The 16857-nt window shown below is 44.5% G+C and overlaps 1 protein-coding gene across 1 annotated transcript in view; it reads right to left on the bottom strand.

The window, feature by feature from the left end:
- Positions 1-2554: 2554 nt before the first annotated feature.
- Positions 2555-16857, bottom strand: part of pwp2h (PWP2 small subunit processome component) — a 46525-nt gene continuing 32222 nt past the window's right edge. The window contains exons 16-20 of the mRNA XM_083758296.1: positions 14247-14312; positions 12627-12845; positions 7711-7861; positions 5572-5646; positions 2555-2910 (exon numbers count right to left, since the gene is read on the bottom strand). Of these exons, the coding sequence (XP_083614422.1) occupies positions 2736-2910; positions 5572-5646; positions 7711-7861; positions 12627-12845; positions 14247-14312 (686 nt within the window). The 3' untranslated portion in view covers positions 2555-2735. The remainder of the gene's footprint in view (positions 2911-5571; positions 5647-7710; positions 7862-12626; positions 12846-14246; positions 14313-16857) is intronic.

The raw sequence follows: 16857 nt of genomic DNA, 5'->3' as shown, positions 1-16857 counted from the left end.
TAGATTAATAAAGAGTGGAAAAAACTATAATAATAAAAACTATTTTTTTAGTTTTATTATTATATAATATATAATTTATATATTATATAACAAACTAAAAAATGTCGACATTTTTTAGTTTTATTATTATATAATATATAATAATAATAATACTTTTATTATTATAAAACTATAATAATAAAAACTAAAATTATATATAATAATAAAATATTATTTTAGATTAATAAATCTATTTTTAGAAATAAACCTCCACGAAATGAGCAATTTAAAATAAATATAATATAGTAAATAATGTGAAAATAGCAGATCTTCTATTTTTCCACAAAGTCGCGTATATTTAAGCGGACAGTGAAATCCTGTTCTGTTCTTTGACTATAATAGAAGTGTCTATTTGTATGTCTCTAAATGTTTTGATGAATTGAACAAGGTGGACCCTGTTGTATACAAGTGAAATGCTTAATTGGGTCGTCCACTCACAGTTAACAGTCTTTGTATTGAGTTTGTGCTTAAAATGTACTGTAATTCTGCAAACTGTTAATACATATTTCAATCAATCAATCAAAAGACATGGCAACACTGTCCTTGTAGAATTGTAGAATCTGCACCTGGCTCGCTGATAACAAACTATCCTTACACCTGGGAAAAACTGAATCCATCCTCTTCGGATCAAATAGTAAACTCAGCAAGGCAGATGGCTTCTTGGTTAGAGTGGGTGACAATATTATCACACGAAAAGATGAAATTACCTACCTAGGTTCCATCCTGGAGGCCAATCTTTCCGGTGATAAAATGGCCACCAACGTAATCAAAAAAGTCAATCAAAGAACAAGATTCCTTTACAGGATCTCCTCACTGGTCAGCAAAAACACCTTGAAGACCTTAACAGGAGCCCTCGTACAAGGTTTCTTTGACTATGCATCCACCTCTTGGTACCACAGCACCTCAAAGGCCCTTAAAACAAGGCTCCAGACCTCCCAAAACAAACTGGTCAGGCTCCTACTTGGCCTCACCCCCCGAACCCACCTCACCCCTGCCCACTTTGACAGGCTGGGATGGCTTAGGGTCGACGACAGAGTACAGCATCTTGCAATGGGTCTGGTCCACAAGATTTGATACACCACCAAGATACCCATGTACCTGTCTAAATACTTCCTTAATGTAAACGAAGTCCACACCCACAACACCAGAGGGAGTGCAACAAACCATGTACAACCCAGATTCGGCACAAACAAGGGACTAAATTATTTTCGCTCCTATGCCACCAAAATGTGGAACGCCCTACCAACAGTCATTAAGACATGTGAATCCCTTGACTCCTTCAAAACCGCTCTCAAAGGGCACCTACGGATGGCTGCAATTCGAAACTGGCCTCTGTAAAATCTGAATCCCCCCCACCCCCCCCCCCCCATTTTCCCTCACTGTATATTGTATCTTTTCCCTTTTTTGCTTCCCATATGATGAATTCCTGTTCTGTACTTTAGCTACATAGAAATGTCTATTTGTATGTCTCTAAATGTTTTGATGTCTTTAAATGTTTTGATGAATTGAACAATGTGGACCCTGTTGTAAACAAGTGTAATGCTTAATTGGGTCGTCCACTCACAGTTAACAGTCTTTGTATTGAGTTTGTGCTTGAAATGTACTGTAAATTCTACAAACTGTTAATAAATATTTCAATCAATCAATCAATTGTGGATTGGGAGCATGGTTCCGTCCCATAGGCGGCATGGCCATCCGTGTGCGTGGGGCGACACCTAGTGGCTGAATGTTAACGAAATGTATGTCACCTCTAGAGCTCTCTACAGAAATAATAATGCCTTCTAAATCAGTCAAATAAGAATAAATCATAACCAATAACCCCTGGGTTGTTTTGGCATGTATTGACATTTGCACACACCTGGAATAAATCTGCATGTAAACATCCAAACTTTAGGAAAAGTGCATTATGTACCTGTGCTTATCTATTATAATTATTAGTATGTATTATTTTTTTTATGATGGTTTGAATTTTGTTTTTGTTAAATGGTAAATGGTGCATTTATATAGCGCCTTTATCCAAGGCGCTTTACATAGATTGTGCATTACATTCACCCATTCATACACCGATTGCGGCGGAAGCCATGCAAGGTACCAACCAGCACATCGGGAGCAATTTGGGGTTCAGTGTCTTTGCCCAAGGACACTTCGACATGTAGACAGGAGGAGGAGCCGGGATTCGAACCGCCGACCCATGGATCATTGGACGACCTGCTCTACCTCCTGAGCCACAGTCTCTGTTATTTTTCATGTCATGATTAGGTTTCATTTTACACTCTCAAAAGTTAAAGAACTAATAACTAATAACCATTTGGTTAAAAGTAACTCTCCATCATTTAGCTGTGGACCACCTGGAACGCCCTCAAGGACCAGTGGTGGTCCCCGGACCACTGGTCGAAAACCCACTGGGACAGAGAGAGTCAATAGAACAACACCATATCCATCGGAAGAAAAAGAACAAAAACTAAGAATACAGATGCAGTGTAAATATTAAATATTAAATCAGCAATGCAAAGACTTTAGCAATACAAAGAGTTTATTTAAAAAACAAAATCACAATCTTTCACTGGAATACAAAGAAACGCGTCCGACAGTCCAGCATTAATGACAACGCAATCCTCACGGTGATAATCCGAGTGGTCTCGATGGAACGGGAGTGGACGTCGTCAGGTCAGCGTGCCGTGCGCGCGAGGCCAGGCCTACAAGACCATCGACATCTCATCGACTTCGCTCATCCGGTCCGACGAATCCTCCACGAATCCATCGTCATCCTCCTCCTCCTCCTCCTCCTCTTCCTCCTCCGTTCTCCTCTTCAGCCCGCGTTGTTTAGACAAAGCCACGGCGTAGCGCATGGTGTAAATGTTCCAGTCACATCTGCATGGAATAAAGCAAAAGACAATACATCTTGTACTGTAAATCTTAAAGGAGAATTCCATGCTAGAATGCTTTCTTACCTTTCTTTGTAGTCGTTACGTCCCCACCAAAGAGGTCCAGGTGTTTTTTTGTGCAAAAGCTCCTTATTGGCTATTTTCCCTACCATAAGCCCTCAATGAATTGCATTGAATTGAATGGGAATTGAATGGGGCTATGGGGTGTTGTGCTAGTTCGCTTATTTCCATCGAAAGAAGTAGTAAAGTGTGCCGCTTGGGATATTATTTACATTATGAAGAGAGGATATATACAAAGAAATTATAATTTTGAGCGATGGAAATAAGCGAATTAGCACAACACCCCATAGCCCCATTCAATTAAATGCAATTAAATGCAATTCATTGAGGGCTTATGGTAGGGGAAACAGCCAATAAGGAGCTTTTGCACAAAATAACACCTGGACCTCTTTGGTGGGGACGTAACAACTACAAAGAAAGGTAAGAAAGCCTTTTAGTATGGAATTCTCCTTTAAACTCACAATCAAAGTGTAATGAAGTCGAAGTCCAGGTCAAGGAAAGGTTTAAAAGTGTTGAGAACACGATCACAAATGTATTACAAGAGCGCTCCCGGAGAATGATATGACACCAAAGTATGGTGACATCTCGATTACACGTTTCCACCCTCTCTCTTAGACAAGACACACATGGTGAGAAACAACAAGACACTCCTTTAACCCATTCTGACCTGAGATCAGATTCATACGAGGTTTCCACTGGACAACACACTGGTCTTCGACAGGCAGCCTCTGTAGTTTAACAAGCTCCCACTGTACCTTCGACAGGCAGCCTCTGTAGTTTAACAAGCTCCCACTGTACCTTCGACAGGCAGCCTCTGTAGTTTAACAAACTCCCACTGTACCTTCGACAGGCAGCCTCTGTAGTTTAACAAACTCCCACTGTACCTTCGTCAGGCAGCCTCTGTAGTTTAACAAACTCCCACTGTACCTTCGACAGGCAGCCTCTGTAGTTTAACAAACTCCCACTGTACCTTCGACAGGCAGCCTCTGTAGTTTAACAAACTCCCACTGTACCTTCGACAGGCAGCCTCTGTAGTTTAACAAACTCCCACTGTACCTTCGACAGGCAGCCTCTGTAGTTTAACAAACTCCCACTGTACCTTCGACAGGCAGCCTCTGTAGTTTAACAAACTCCCACTGTACCTTCGACAGGCAGCCTCTGTAGATTAACAAACTCCCACTGTACCTTCGACAGGCAGCCTCTGTAGATTAACAAACTCCCACTGTACCTTCGTCAGGCAGCCTCTGTAGTTTAACAAACTCCCACTGTACCTTCGACAGGCAGCCTCTGTAGATTAACAAACTCCCACTGTACCTTCGACAGGCAGCCTCTGTAGATTAACAAACTCCCACTGTACCTTCGACAGGCAGCCTCTGTAGTTTAACAAACTCCCACTGTACCTTCGACAGGCAGCCTCTGTAGTTTAACAAACTCCCACTGTACCTTCGTCAGGCAGCCTCTGTAGTTTAACAAACTCCCACTGTACCTTCGACAGGCAGCCTCTGTAGTTTAACAAACTCCCACTGTACCTTCGACAGGCAGCCTCTGTAGTTTAACAAACTCCCACTGTACCTTCGACAGGCAGCCTCTGTAGTTTAACAAACTCCCACTGTACCTTCGTCAGGCAGCCTCTGTAGTTTAACAAGCTCCCACTGTACCTTCGTCAGGCAGCCTCTGTAGTTTAACAAACTCCCACTGTACCTTCGACAGGCAGCCTCTGTAGACATTTTTAAAGCTCAGCTCAAGACCCACCTCTACAACCTTGCTTTTAATTGATCTTTTACATGTTGTGTTATTCATGTCCTCACTGTATTGCATTACTGCTATTATCTTTTTATGTTTTATGCCTTGCTTTTCTTTTCTTTTATTCTCCATTGTTCTGTAAAGCACTTTGAGCTGCATTTCATGTCATGTCATGAAAGGTGCTATACAAATAAAGTTTTATTATTATTATTATTATTATTATAATAGAGGCACGTGACATCATCATACCTGGGAGTTATGAAGGGAATGCCTAATGCGTGGAAACAAATTATAATATATTAATATATGCATCATTTATTGCATTAAACAACTTTAAACTCAACTCCACTCGATTTGCCTCTCACTTTATGCATGTGCAGCATACCCTCTAGTCTATATTATCCCATTCTGACCTGAGATCAGATTCTAAAAATGTCTTCTACATCCTGACAGTTTTCCATTCTGACCTGAGATCAGATTCAAAAAATGTTTTCTACATCCTGACAGTTTTCTCAAAAAGCTATGTTTCTATGTCAGTCGTTCTTCGATTGTTCAAAAATAGCAGACCTACAAGCTCGTAGCGCGCCACTCGGTGGTGCGCTACGAGCTTGTAGATCTGCTATTTTTCAATAGCTAAAGCATAACATAATGCTAACACCAAAAGGGTGTTCCCGCCCCAAAATGGGTTATAGTCTATTCATGAAGAACAATAAATGCTACCTTTTTAACAAATAGCAGTTGCACTCATTCTGGAAGTGACTGTCGCTGAATATGCCGTTGAAACAAATGTCGTTAAATGTGCAAATAAAATAACAAATGCATTGAAAAATAAACAGAGACTTACAGCTTCGACAGACTTTCAAAATGCCTCTGGAGGCTCTTCTGTAGGGACTGGATGGTGGGCAGCAACGCTCCACATCTGGAGAATGACAACACTTTTTACTTATTTTTTCATTTTGGCATTTTCCCCATTCTGCCCTCACTTTTATCCTCAATAGAGCGTTGCAGTCCCTCCCCCTACCAGGGCCCAGTCCCTCCCCAGGGCCCAGTCCTGCCCCCTACCAGGGCCCAATCCCTCCCCCCCTACCAGGGCCCAGTCCCTCCCCCCCTACCAGGGCCCAGGAAATGATTCTCCGTTCATTTTCATCATAGACATTTCAGAAAGTATTTATTTAAAGACGTTTATACGCCGCGGACAAAGACAACTCGTGTCGTGACAAATCATGACAACAAACAGAAATGTTTGGGCCGAACAAAAGATTTGAAAGAGAAAAACGGCAGGTTATACAACTCTTTTTTTGTTGTTTTGTCTTCTTTGCACTGAAGTCCTGACGTAACTCGCTCATCCCCTCCATTCCCCTGGTTCTAAAGTCCTGACGTAACTCGCTCATCCCTTCGATTCCCCTGGTTCTAAAGTCCTGACGTAACTCGCTCATCCCTTCCATTCCCCTGGTTCTAAAGTCCTGACGTAACTCGCTCATCCCTTCCATTCCCCTGGTTCTAAAGTCCTGACGTAACTCGCTCATCCCTTCCATTCCCCTGGTTCTAAAGTCCTGACGTAACTCGCTCATCCCTTCGATTCCCCTGGTTCTAAAGTCCTGACGTAACTCGCTCATCCCTTCGATTCCCCTGGTTCTAAAGTCCTGACGTAACTCGCTCATCCCTTCCATTCCCCTGGTTCTAAAGTCCTGACGTAACTCGCTCATCCCCTCCATTCCCCTCGTTCTAAAGTCCTGACGTAACTCGCTCATCCCTTCCATTCCCCTGGTTCTAAAGTCCTGACGTAACTCGCTCATCCCTTCCATTCCCCTGGTTCTAAAGTCCTGACGTAACTCGCTCATCCCTTCCATTCCCCTGGTTCTAAAGTCCTGACGTAACTCGCTCATCCCTTCGATTCCCCTGGTTCTAAAGTCCTGACGTAACTCGCTCATCCCTTAGATTCCCCTGGTTCTAAAGTCCTGACGTAACTCGCTCATCCCTTCGATTCCCCTGGTTCTAAAGTCCTGACGTAACTCGCTCATCCCTTCGATTCCCCTGGTTCTAAAGTCCTGACGTAAGTCGCTCATCCCTTCGATTCCCCTGGTTCTAAAGTCCTGACGTAACTCGCTCATCCCTTCGATTCCCCTGGTTCTAAAGTCCTGACGTAAGTCGCTCATCCCTTCGATTCCCCTGGTTCTAAAGTCCTGACGTAACTCGCTCATCCCTTCGATTCCCCTGGTTCTAAAGTCCTGACGTAAGTCGCTCATCCCTTCGATTCCCCTGGTTCTAAAGTCCTGACGTAACTCGCTCATCCCTTAGATTCCCCTGGTTCTAAAGTCCTGACGTAACTCGCTCATCCCTTCGATTCCCCTGGTTCTAAAGTCCTGACGTAACTCGCTCATCCCTTCGATTCCCCTGGTTCTAAAGTCCTGACGTAAGTCGCTCATCCCTTCGATTCCCCTGGTTCTAAAGTCCTGACGTAAGTCGCTCATCCCTTCGATTCCCCTGGTTCTAAAGTCCTGACGTAACTCGCTCATCCCTTCCATTCCCCTGGTTCTAAAGTCCTGACGTAACTCGCTCATCCCTTCCATTCCCCTGGTTCTAAAGTCCTGACGTAACTCGCTCATGCCTTCCATTCCTCTGGTTCACAGAAGTAATGTCTCTATGGAGAATAACATGGGCTGATCTTAATATCGTCTACTATAAGCGTTGTGGTCCAAAAAGAAACAAGCTGTCTCGGCGTTAATGTCAGGGAGGAGTCTCTGTGTCATTTGTACAGTCAGTCACTCATATATGATACAGTCTGCTTCTAGCGAAAATCTAACTAATTCAGCAGCAGTAACATTAGCGTTTTCTCTCAGTCAGTTGATTCTTCATATCCATATGAGTGAAGCGGCCGGGGTGACATGTTTATTTTTCAAACACTGAACCCGTGGATTTGCGCCCTCTACCGATATTGACGTCAGACTTGGGTGCTCTATGTGCGTAGTTGTTCCTTCCTCACCGGTTCTTGAGTTTCTGGCCGTGGAGCAGCAGCAGGCTCTGGGCCCAGCTCAGGTAGAACTGCAGGTGACCGGACCGCTCCAGGGAGCCCGCCACGAACGCCAGCAGCTTCTCGATGTAGACGTCAGGGAGGGAGCCGCCCACCACGGAGACTAACACACACACACACACACACACACACACACACACACACACACACGTTGTACACGTGCACACACACACACACACACACGTTGTACACGTGCACACACACACACACACACACACATACACACACACAATAATCAAAAAAGAATCTGTGAAATACTGTAGTTTTCCGACCCCACTTTGAGAACCCCACTATAGTTCCACTCACTCCAGAGGGCCACTACAGTTCCACACTCACTCCAGAGGGCCACTATAGTTCCACACTCACTCCAGAGGGCCACTATAGTTCCACACTCACTCCAGAGGGCCACTATAGTTCCACACTCACTCCAGAGAGCCACTATAGTTCCACACTCACTCCAGAGGGCCACTATAGTTCCACACTCACTCCAGAGGGCCACTATAGTTCCACACTCACTCCAGAGGGCCACTATAGTTCCACACTCCCTCCAGAGGGCCACTATAGTTCCACACTCACTCCAGAGGGCCACTATAGTTCCACACTCACTCCAGAGGGCCACTATAGTTCCACACTCACTCCAGAGGGCCACTATAGTTCCACACTCCCTCCAGAGGGCCACTATAGTTCCACACTCCCTCCAGAGGGCCACTATAGTTCCACACTCCCTCCAGAGGGGCCACTATAGAGCGTTGCAGTCCCGCCCCCTTTCATGACGACGCCAGGCCCAGGAAATTAATCCCATGCATTTTTCCCACAGGTATTTCAAAACTTATTTATTTAAAGACCTTTTAAGCGTCGTACGAAGCCAACTCTTGTCGTGACAAATCATGACAACACACACACAATATTTTGGACCAAACAAATAATTACAAAGAAGAAAAACAACAAAAAAAGTGTTGTTTGGCCCGAAATTTTTTGTTTGTTGTCATGATTTGTCACGACAAGAGTTGGCTTTGTGCGTGGCTACCAAGGTGGGGGGGGGGGGTCCTTGACTGACTCTGCGACACAGCATTACATTCACAGAAAACCGCCCAAGGATAAGAACCGCAGAGTTTTCAATAAGTTGTTAACCGTTCAGTTTAATTGAAGAATTTCATAACGGCGATTAACATAACCGGTGCCGGAAGTTCTTCAAAATAAGAGCTCCGGGGTGCCAGAGTTGTCTGAGTGCTTTTACTCTGAAACCCCACGACCCGGAAACAATCCACTCAAAAAAAGTTGACTTTACATTGCTAGCTTACATTGCGATCATTTTAATTTATACGATATATCTGATATATGTGATCGTGTAGCGGTTTGTTGGGGCGAGCTCGAGTCGGGGTGCCAGTCAGAGACCCAGTCTGACAAAAGAGGTAAAATAATAACAGCCCCAACCACCATACAAGGGATAGACAAACAAATATATCAACCCCTGGAACAAACAGTAGACACACAACAATACCATACAGAATCACAAAGGAAACACGCACACACACAGAGGACTTCATTTACGTGAGCAGTGTATTGTATATTCAATCAACAGTGACCCCAAACCAAATCAATTAACACATTGTATGCTAGAGTTTTCTATTTGCTCAGGCTTGCTGGTGCTAAGCGATTAACATTGGACTTTTGAACTTTTTAGGGGCCCACAGCGAGGGGCCTCTTATAGCTAGAATCACATCGCATAAATAAAAAGTAGGCCAAACATGTCCACTTCAATTTAAAAAAAAAATTATGATTCTACCATCTTCCATTCTGGAGATATTGACCTTTTTCTAAAACCTGCTTTTGAAGGCACGCTGCTCGCTTGAAAAAACAGCAGAGATATGGAAGGTTGAAGTTGACAGACATTGACAGACAGATATAAAAATGAACACAAATAATATCATATACATACTACACACTGAATGAAAGCCCTGAATGTCTACTTTTAGGAGGAAAACAAATACACATGGTCCCATGTATAGTTTGTCAGTAATTGGCTATTGAATGCAGCTTGCGCCCACCAGAGAGGATTTCAGAAAATGCATGGACCAGAAGAACTATTATTCACAAAATAAGGCCTATAGCGAAATGTACATACTATATACCGTATGAAACAGAAGACTCTCTGCTTTCATAAGAAAAATACTTCTACTGTAATAATAATAAAAATCACACCCCTGTGAAGTGAGCAGTGCAATGTTGCACAACATTGCACTGCTCACTTCACATGGGTGTGATTTTTATTATTATTACAGTAGAAGTATTTTTCTTATGAAAGCAGAGAGTCTTCTGTTTCATACGGTATATAGTATGTACATGTCGCTATAGGCCTTATTTTGTGAATAATGGTTCTTCAGGTCCATGCATTTTCTGAAATCCTCAGAGTATTTTAGACAAGACAAGGAACTGACAACTAAATATTCACAAAATAAGGCCTATACATACTATATACCGTATGAAACAGAAGACTCTCTGCTTTCATAAGAAAAATACTTCTACTGTAATAATAATGAAAATCACACCCCTGTGAAGTGAGCAGTGCAATGTTGCACTGCTCACTTCACAACATTGCACTGCTCACTTCACATGGGTGTGATTTTTATTATTATTACAGTATTAGTTTTTTTCTTATGAAAGCAGAGAGTCTTCTGTTTCATACGGTATATAGTATGTACATGTCGCTATATGCCTTATTTTGTGAATAATAGTTCTATAGGTCCATGCTTTCTCTAATCAGACCAGTGTGTGTCCAGTGGAAACCTCGTATGAATCTGATCTCAGGTCAGAATGGGCTAAAGTTCTCTGAAAAAGAGAATTTTATAAATGAAATGGATTCAATAGTCTAGTATTGACAAACAGTATATGGGATATGTGTATTTTATTTGTTTTCCTCCTAAAATTAGACATTTAGGGCTTTCATTCAGTGTGTAGTTGATACTTTATTTATGTTTATATCTGCCTGTCATGATAACGTCATGATGATGATGATTCTATGCACATATGTGATCATTGTCTCAGTAAACAAAATCAACAGATCGTTTGATAGCATAACAGTGACTTGAGAGGTTGACATGTCTGGACATGAACCACAGGAGCGACTCAACTCGCAGTGGGGGGGGGGGGGTTCCACGACATGTCTGGACATGAACCACAGGAGCGATAAGCGTAGCCAGGCTGGCTGTGATTTCGACAAAATGACAGACAACACGATGGCTTCCGCAGCTTAGGATTGTATTAGTTATCCATTACAAACGGGTCGATTACGTCCCAGACGCCTTATCACTGCAATTGGCTGGCGAAGGCGCTATGGCGATTATGGTGATCAACTGCCGAGAATCTTTTTTCCGAGAATGAGAGTAGCATTGCAAACTGCAAAACGATCGATCGCAACTCGCAGTGTGGGGGGGGTTCCACGGTGTGATATCTGCTAGCCTAGTATACTGCTTCTTTGTCCAAACATGGCTGACGCGACGGCGAAAAAAAGACAGTTGGTCAGATGTATACTGCTTCTCCTATGGCGGTCCTTCGAGAATACGTCATTCGTTTCGCGTATACCTGTCCGTGAAATGGCGATCGACCGTTGGAGATTATTATTGGTTTATATACGGGTTTATATTTCCGAGAATGAGGCGGCAGACCGGTGAGTTGTCGTTGGAAAGAATTAGAGAGGGCTGTGTCGGCGGTGCAAGGCGATCGCAAGGCGCAGTGGGGCCTGGGGGGGGGAACTCAAACTGCCAAAGCGATCAAGAGACTCCCCCCACAAAGCTTCCTCGGGAGAAACCATGTAGAAACAGGAGGGGAGGGGGAATCGAGTGTATTCACAGACACTAGAGTATGGGTAACTCCATTTTAGATGCCCTGACATCTGCGTTGGTCTATGCCGTTGCCGTGCAGACCCATACGTGTAATGGAGGCATTGGAGGAGGGAGCGTCTTCGCCACAGACAGACCTCTTTTCAGGAGGGAGGGGCTTTTTACTCCCGGATCACATATTGGAGCTTCCTGGAGACGAAAGCTGTTATTTTCTTCGGTGTCCTGGAGCATAGGACGTTGATGTACAGTAAGCAATAAAAAAACGTATAAAACGTATACATACGCTTCGCGCGTACGGCGTTCGATATTAATAAAGCGTATGGATACGTTTCCAGCATTTTTTGTGTTAATAACTGTTTAATGTTCCGTTCCCACGTCACGTCACGCGAGAAACAATATGACGTACAAATAACGTTCAGGCACGCAGCACCAGTATCCACAGTTTGTTAGTTGAGTGTTCCCCCAAACAAATAAAATAACAAAACAACGTCAGTCCGCACGTCAGACCGTCATGTTCAGAGCGCTGTGTAAATCCCTTACTGATAGATGACGCGGTTAACGTGTCCGCATCTACGATCCGGGGTGATCCACACCTTAAGAGTATAATCCACACCGACACGGTGTTGTCAGCGACGCCAGCGAGAGCCGGGCGTCGGACGAGCAGCCACGCTCCGACGGGGAAACCACTACTCTAACGGTTAGGATGGCGTGGTGTTGGGCAGTCCCACGGCTGGCTACAGACTATGAACGGTTTGTCGAGATGACAGCTGTCAGTGTCACCTCCTCGAACTCGCTCCCGTGACGCGGGCACGTGACGTAGGAGTGTCAAAGTCTGCGTGACGTGCGTGCGTGTGCATGTGCGTAGGAGGCGCGGAGCGCCACAACCCCTGGACTAAACTAAAATAGAAATTTGCTGCCAAAAACAACACTGGCGTGTGCTACTCGGCCGGAACTATGGCAAAGCTAATATTGACCAGCTTTGCAGCTGGTAAAAAAAAAACAACAGAATATTCTTCTTCTTCTACTCACTCTGCTGGTGAGGCACCGCCTCCAGCACCTCCTGGACCAGCGCGGCCTCGTTGAGGCGGAACGCCAGCACCACGGCCGACGCCCACTCCTGCCGCCGCAGCTGTCGGCGCACGCTGGCCGGGGTCACGTCCAGGTCCAGGTCGTAGGGGTCGAAGGTCAGCGTGCCGTCCAGGGAGTAGACCAGCAGGCCCTCGGTGGTGGTGGCCGCCCAGCTGCGGCCTGCCGGGGGGGGGATTAAAAGACTTCAGTGCACTGTGCCTACAAGTGATGTGTCGGTCACAAGCGACTCGTTCATAAGAGCCGATTCATTGCCGTGTGCGTGAATCGAATCGCTCACGTCTTGCAATGTGGGGCGGGGGTGGCTCAGGCGCTATATAAATGCACCATTTACCATTTACCCCCCTCTCCCCCCTCTCTCTCTCTCCCTCTCTCTCCCCCCCTCCCTCTCTCCCTCTCTCTCCGCGGCGGGGCGGCGGTGGCTCAGGGGTAGAGTGCCTGGATGGTAACCGTAAGGTTGACAGTTCGAACCCGGGCTCCCCCAGAGTTACTGTCGAAGTGTCCTTGAGCAAGACTCTGAACCCCTAATTGCTCCCGATGTGCTAGTTGGTGCCTTGCATGGTTTCCGCTGCCATCGGTGTATGAATGTGTGTGTGAATGGGTGAATGTAATGCACAATCTCTGTATAGCGCCTTGGATAAAGGCGCTATATAAATGCACCATTTACCATCTATATAAATGCACCATTTACCAATGGTTCACGGTTCACGGTCACGCCCCCCCACCCCCCAGCATGCACACACACACACACACACACACACACACACACACAACGGATATCGTCGATCGGGAGCTCAGCTGAGCTGACACGTTTCTTCTGAGAAACTGAATGAATAGCTAGCCTACTACAACAGTATGAATAATAGTGCTGGGGCGTAGCCTCGAATGCTGCAATTGATCACTTGGTATGCTAAGTGGAGTGGCTGTGTGCCATCCAACATTTACATGTTAGTAGTAAGCCTACTAGTGCAAAAAATAAAACCACAATTTTTTATACAAATGGACGTGTACACTACACTACTTGCTTTCCCCTTTTTACCTCCTTTATGATGATGAGTTCCTGTTTTTCGGCTGGCTATATCTAAGTCTATATTTGTATGTCTCTAAATGTTATGATGAATTGAGCAAGTTGGACGCTCTTGTAAACAAGTGTAATGCTTTACTTGTTGTTCGGTCGCAACATGTTTAAGCCACAGTGCACTGAATGAATGCATTCGCCATGTATCCGAAGCACTGTTGTTTTCGTCGACTAAAAACTAAGACAAAAAATGTTCGTCGACTACCTTTTTCCACTGACAAAAACTAAATGGAAACTAAATAAAAACTAAGCTATGGTGACTAAAACTATAAGACTAAATATACTGACAATTTCGTCAACAAATAAAAACTAGACTAAAATGTTAGGAAGGGACTAGTGGACAAGAGTATAAGTAACAGTATAAGTCATTTTACACTTTGGTTGCATGCTAAAAATAGCAGATCTACAAGCTCTACAACGCGTCCGCGCGTGCGCACACGCACACACGCGCACACACACACACACACAACCGTAGAGACACCTACCGGTGGGAGAGAACCGCAGCGACGTGACCCGGATTTCTGGCTTGAAGTGGCGAGAGCTCATATCACCTGTTGGGGAGCAGACACATGAATACAGACACACAGGATTGGATTTTGGTGTGGCAGAAAGAGGTTTTAGCAGTGGTTAGTGAGAGGGCAGAAAGAGGTTTTAGCAGTGGTTAGTGAGATGGCAGAAAGAGGTTTTAGCAGTGGTTAGTGAGATGGCAGAAAGAGGTTTTAGCAGTGGTTAGTGAGAGGGCAGAAAGAGGTTTTAGCAGTGGTTAGTGAGAGGGCAGAAAGAGGTTTTAGCAGTGGTTAGTGAGAGGGCAGAAAGAGGTTTTAGCAGTGGTTAGTGAGATGGCAGAAAGAGGTTTTAGCAGTGGTTAGTGAGAGGGCAGAAAGAGGTTTTAGCAGTGGTTAGTGAGAGGGCAGAAAGAGGTTTTAGCAGTGGTTAGTGAGAGGGCAGAAAGAGGTTTTAGCAGTGGTTAGTGAGAGGGCAGAAAGAGGTTTTAGCAGTGGTTAGTGAGAGGGTAGAAAGAGGTTTTAGCAGTGGTTAGTGAGAGGGTAGAAAGAGGTTTTAGCAGTGGTTAGTGAGAGGGTAGAAAGAGGTTTTAGCAGTGGTTAGTGAGATGGTAGAAAGAGGTTTTAGCAGTGGTTAGTGAGAGGGTAGAAAGAGGTTTTAGCAGTGGTTAGTGAGAGGGTAGAAAGAGGTTTTAGCAGTGGTTAGTGAGAGGGCAGAAAGAGGTTTTAGCAGTGGTTAGTGAGATGGCAGAAAGAGGTTTTAGCAGTGGTTAGTGAGAGGGTAGAAAGAGGTTTTAGCAGTGGTTAGTGAGATGGTAGAAAGAGGTTTTAGCAGTGGTTAGTGAGAGGGTAGAAAGAGGTTTTAGCAGTGGTTAGTGAGATGGCAGAAAGAGGTTTTAGCAGTGGTTAGTGAGAGGGTAGAAAGAGGTTTTAGCAGTGGTTTGTGAGAGGGTAGAAAGAGGTTTTAGCAGTGGTTAGTGAGAGGGTAGAAAGAGGTTTTAGCAGTGGTTAGTGAGAGGGTAGAAAGAGGTTTTAGCAGTGGTTAGTGAGAGGGTAGAAAGAGGTTTTAGCAGTGGTTAGTGAGAGGGTAGAAAGAGGTTTTAGCAGTGGTTAGTGAGAGGGTAGAAAGAGGTTTTAGCAGTGGTTAGTGAGATGGTAGAAGGAGGTTTTAGCAGTGGTTTGTGAGAGGGTAGAAAGAGGTTTTAGCAGTGGTTAGTGAGAGGGTAGAAAGAGGTTTTAGCAGTGGTTAGTGAGATGGTAGAAAGAGGTTTTAGCAGTGGTTAGTGAGAGGGTAGAAAGAGGTTTTAGCAGTGGTTTGTGAGAGGGTAGAAAGAGGTTTTAGCAGTGGTTAGTGAGAGGGTAGAAAGAGGTTTTAGCAGTGGTTAGTGAGATGGTAGAAAGAGGTTTTAGCAGTGGTTAGTGAGATGGTAGAAAGAGGTTTTAGCAGTGGTTAGTGAGAGGGCAGAAAGAGGTTTTAGCAGTGGTTAGTGAGATGGCAGAAAGAGGTTTTAGCAGTGGTTAGTGAGAGGGTAGAAAGAGGTTTTAGCAGTGGTTAGTGAGATGGTAGAAAGAGGTTTTAGCAGTGGTTAGTGAGATGGTAGAAAGAGGTTTTAGCAGTGGTTAGTGAGAGGGTAGAAAGAGGTTTTAGCAGTGGTTAGTGAGAGGGCAGAAAGAGGTTTTAGCAGTGGTTAGTGAGATGGCAGAAAGAGGTTTTAGCAGTGGTTAGTGAGATGGTAGAAAGAGGTTTTAGCAGTGGTTAGTGAGATGGTAGAAAGAGGTTTTAGCAGTGGTTAGTGAGATGGTAGAAAGAGGTTTTAGCAGTGGTTAGTGAGAGGGTAGAAAGAGGTTTTAGCAGTGGTTAGTGAGAGGGTAGAAAGAGGTTTTAGCAGTGGTTAGTGAGATGGTAGAAAGAGGTTTTAGCAGTGGTTAGTGAGATGGCAGAAAGAGGTTTTAGCAGTGGTTAGTGAGAGGGCAGAAAGAGGTTTTAGCAGTGGTTAGTGAGATGGCAGAAAGAGGTTTTAGCAGTGGTTAGTGAGAGGGTAGAAAGAGGTTTTAGCAGTGGTTAGTGAGAGGGTAGAAAGAGGTTTTAGCAGTGGTTAGTGAGAGGGCAGAAAGAGGTTTTAGCAGTGGTTAGTGAGATGGCAGAAAGAGGTTTTAGCAGTGGTTAGTGAGAGGGTAGAAAGAGGTTTTAGCAGTGGTTAGTGAGATGGCAGAAAGAGGTTTTAGCAGTGGTTAGTGAGAGGGTAGAAAGAGGTTTTAGCAGTGGTTAGTGAGAGGGTAGAAAGAGGTTTTAGCAGTGGTTAGTGAGAGGGTAGAAAGAGGTTTTAGCAGTGGTTAGTGAGATGGTAGAAAGAGGTTTTAGCAGTGGTTAGTGAGAGGGTAGAAAGAGGTTTTAGCAGTGGTTAGTGAGAGGGTAGAAAGAGGTTTTAGCAGTGGTTAGTGAGAGGGTAGAAAGAGGTTTTAGCAGTGGTTAGTGAGATGGCAGAAAGAGGTTTTAGCAGTGGTTAGTGAGAGGGTAGAAAGAGGTTTTAGCAGTGGTTAGTGAGATGGTAGAAAGAGGTTTTAGCAGTGGTTAGTGAGAGGGTAGAAAGAG

The sequence above is a fragment of the Protomyctophum parallelum genome (assembly GCF_964188405.1).
Source record: "Protomyctophum parallelum genome assembly, chromosome: 23".
Classification (NCBI taxonomy): Eukaryota; Metazoa; Chordata; class Actinopteri; order Myctophiformes; family Myctophidae; genus Protomyctophum; species Protomyctophum parallelum.
Note: the sequence above shows the minus strand (reverse complement) of the source record. Positions and strands in the feature narration are given on the sequence as shown.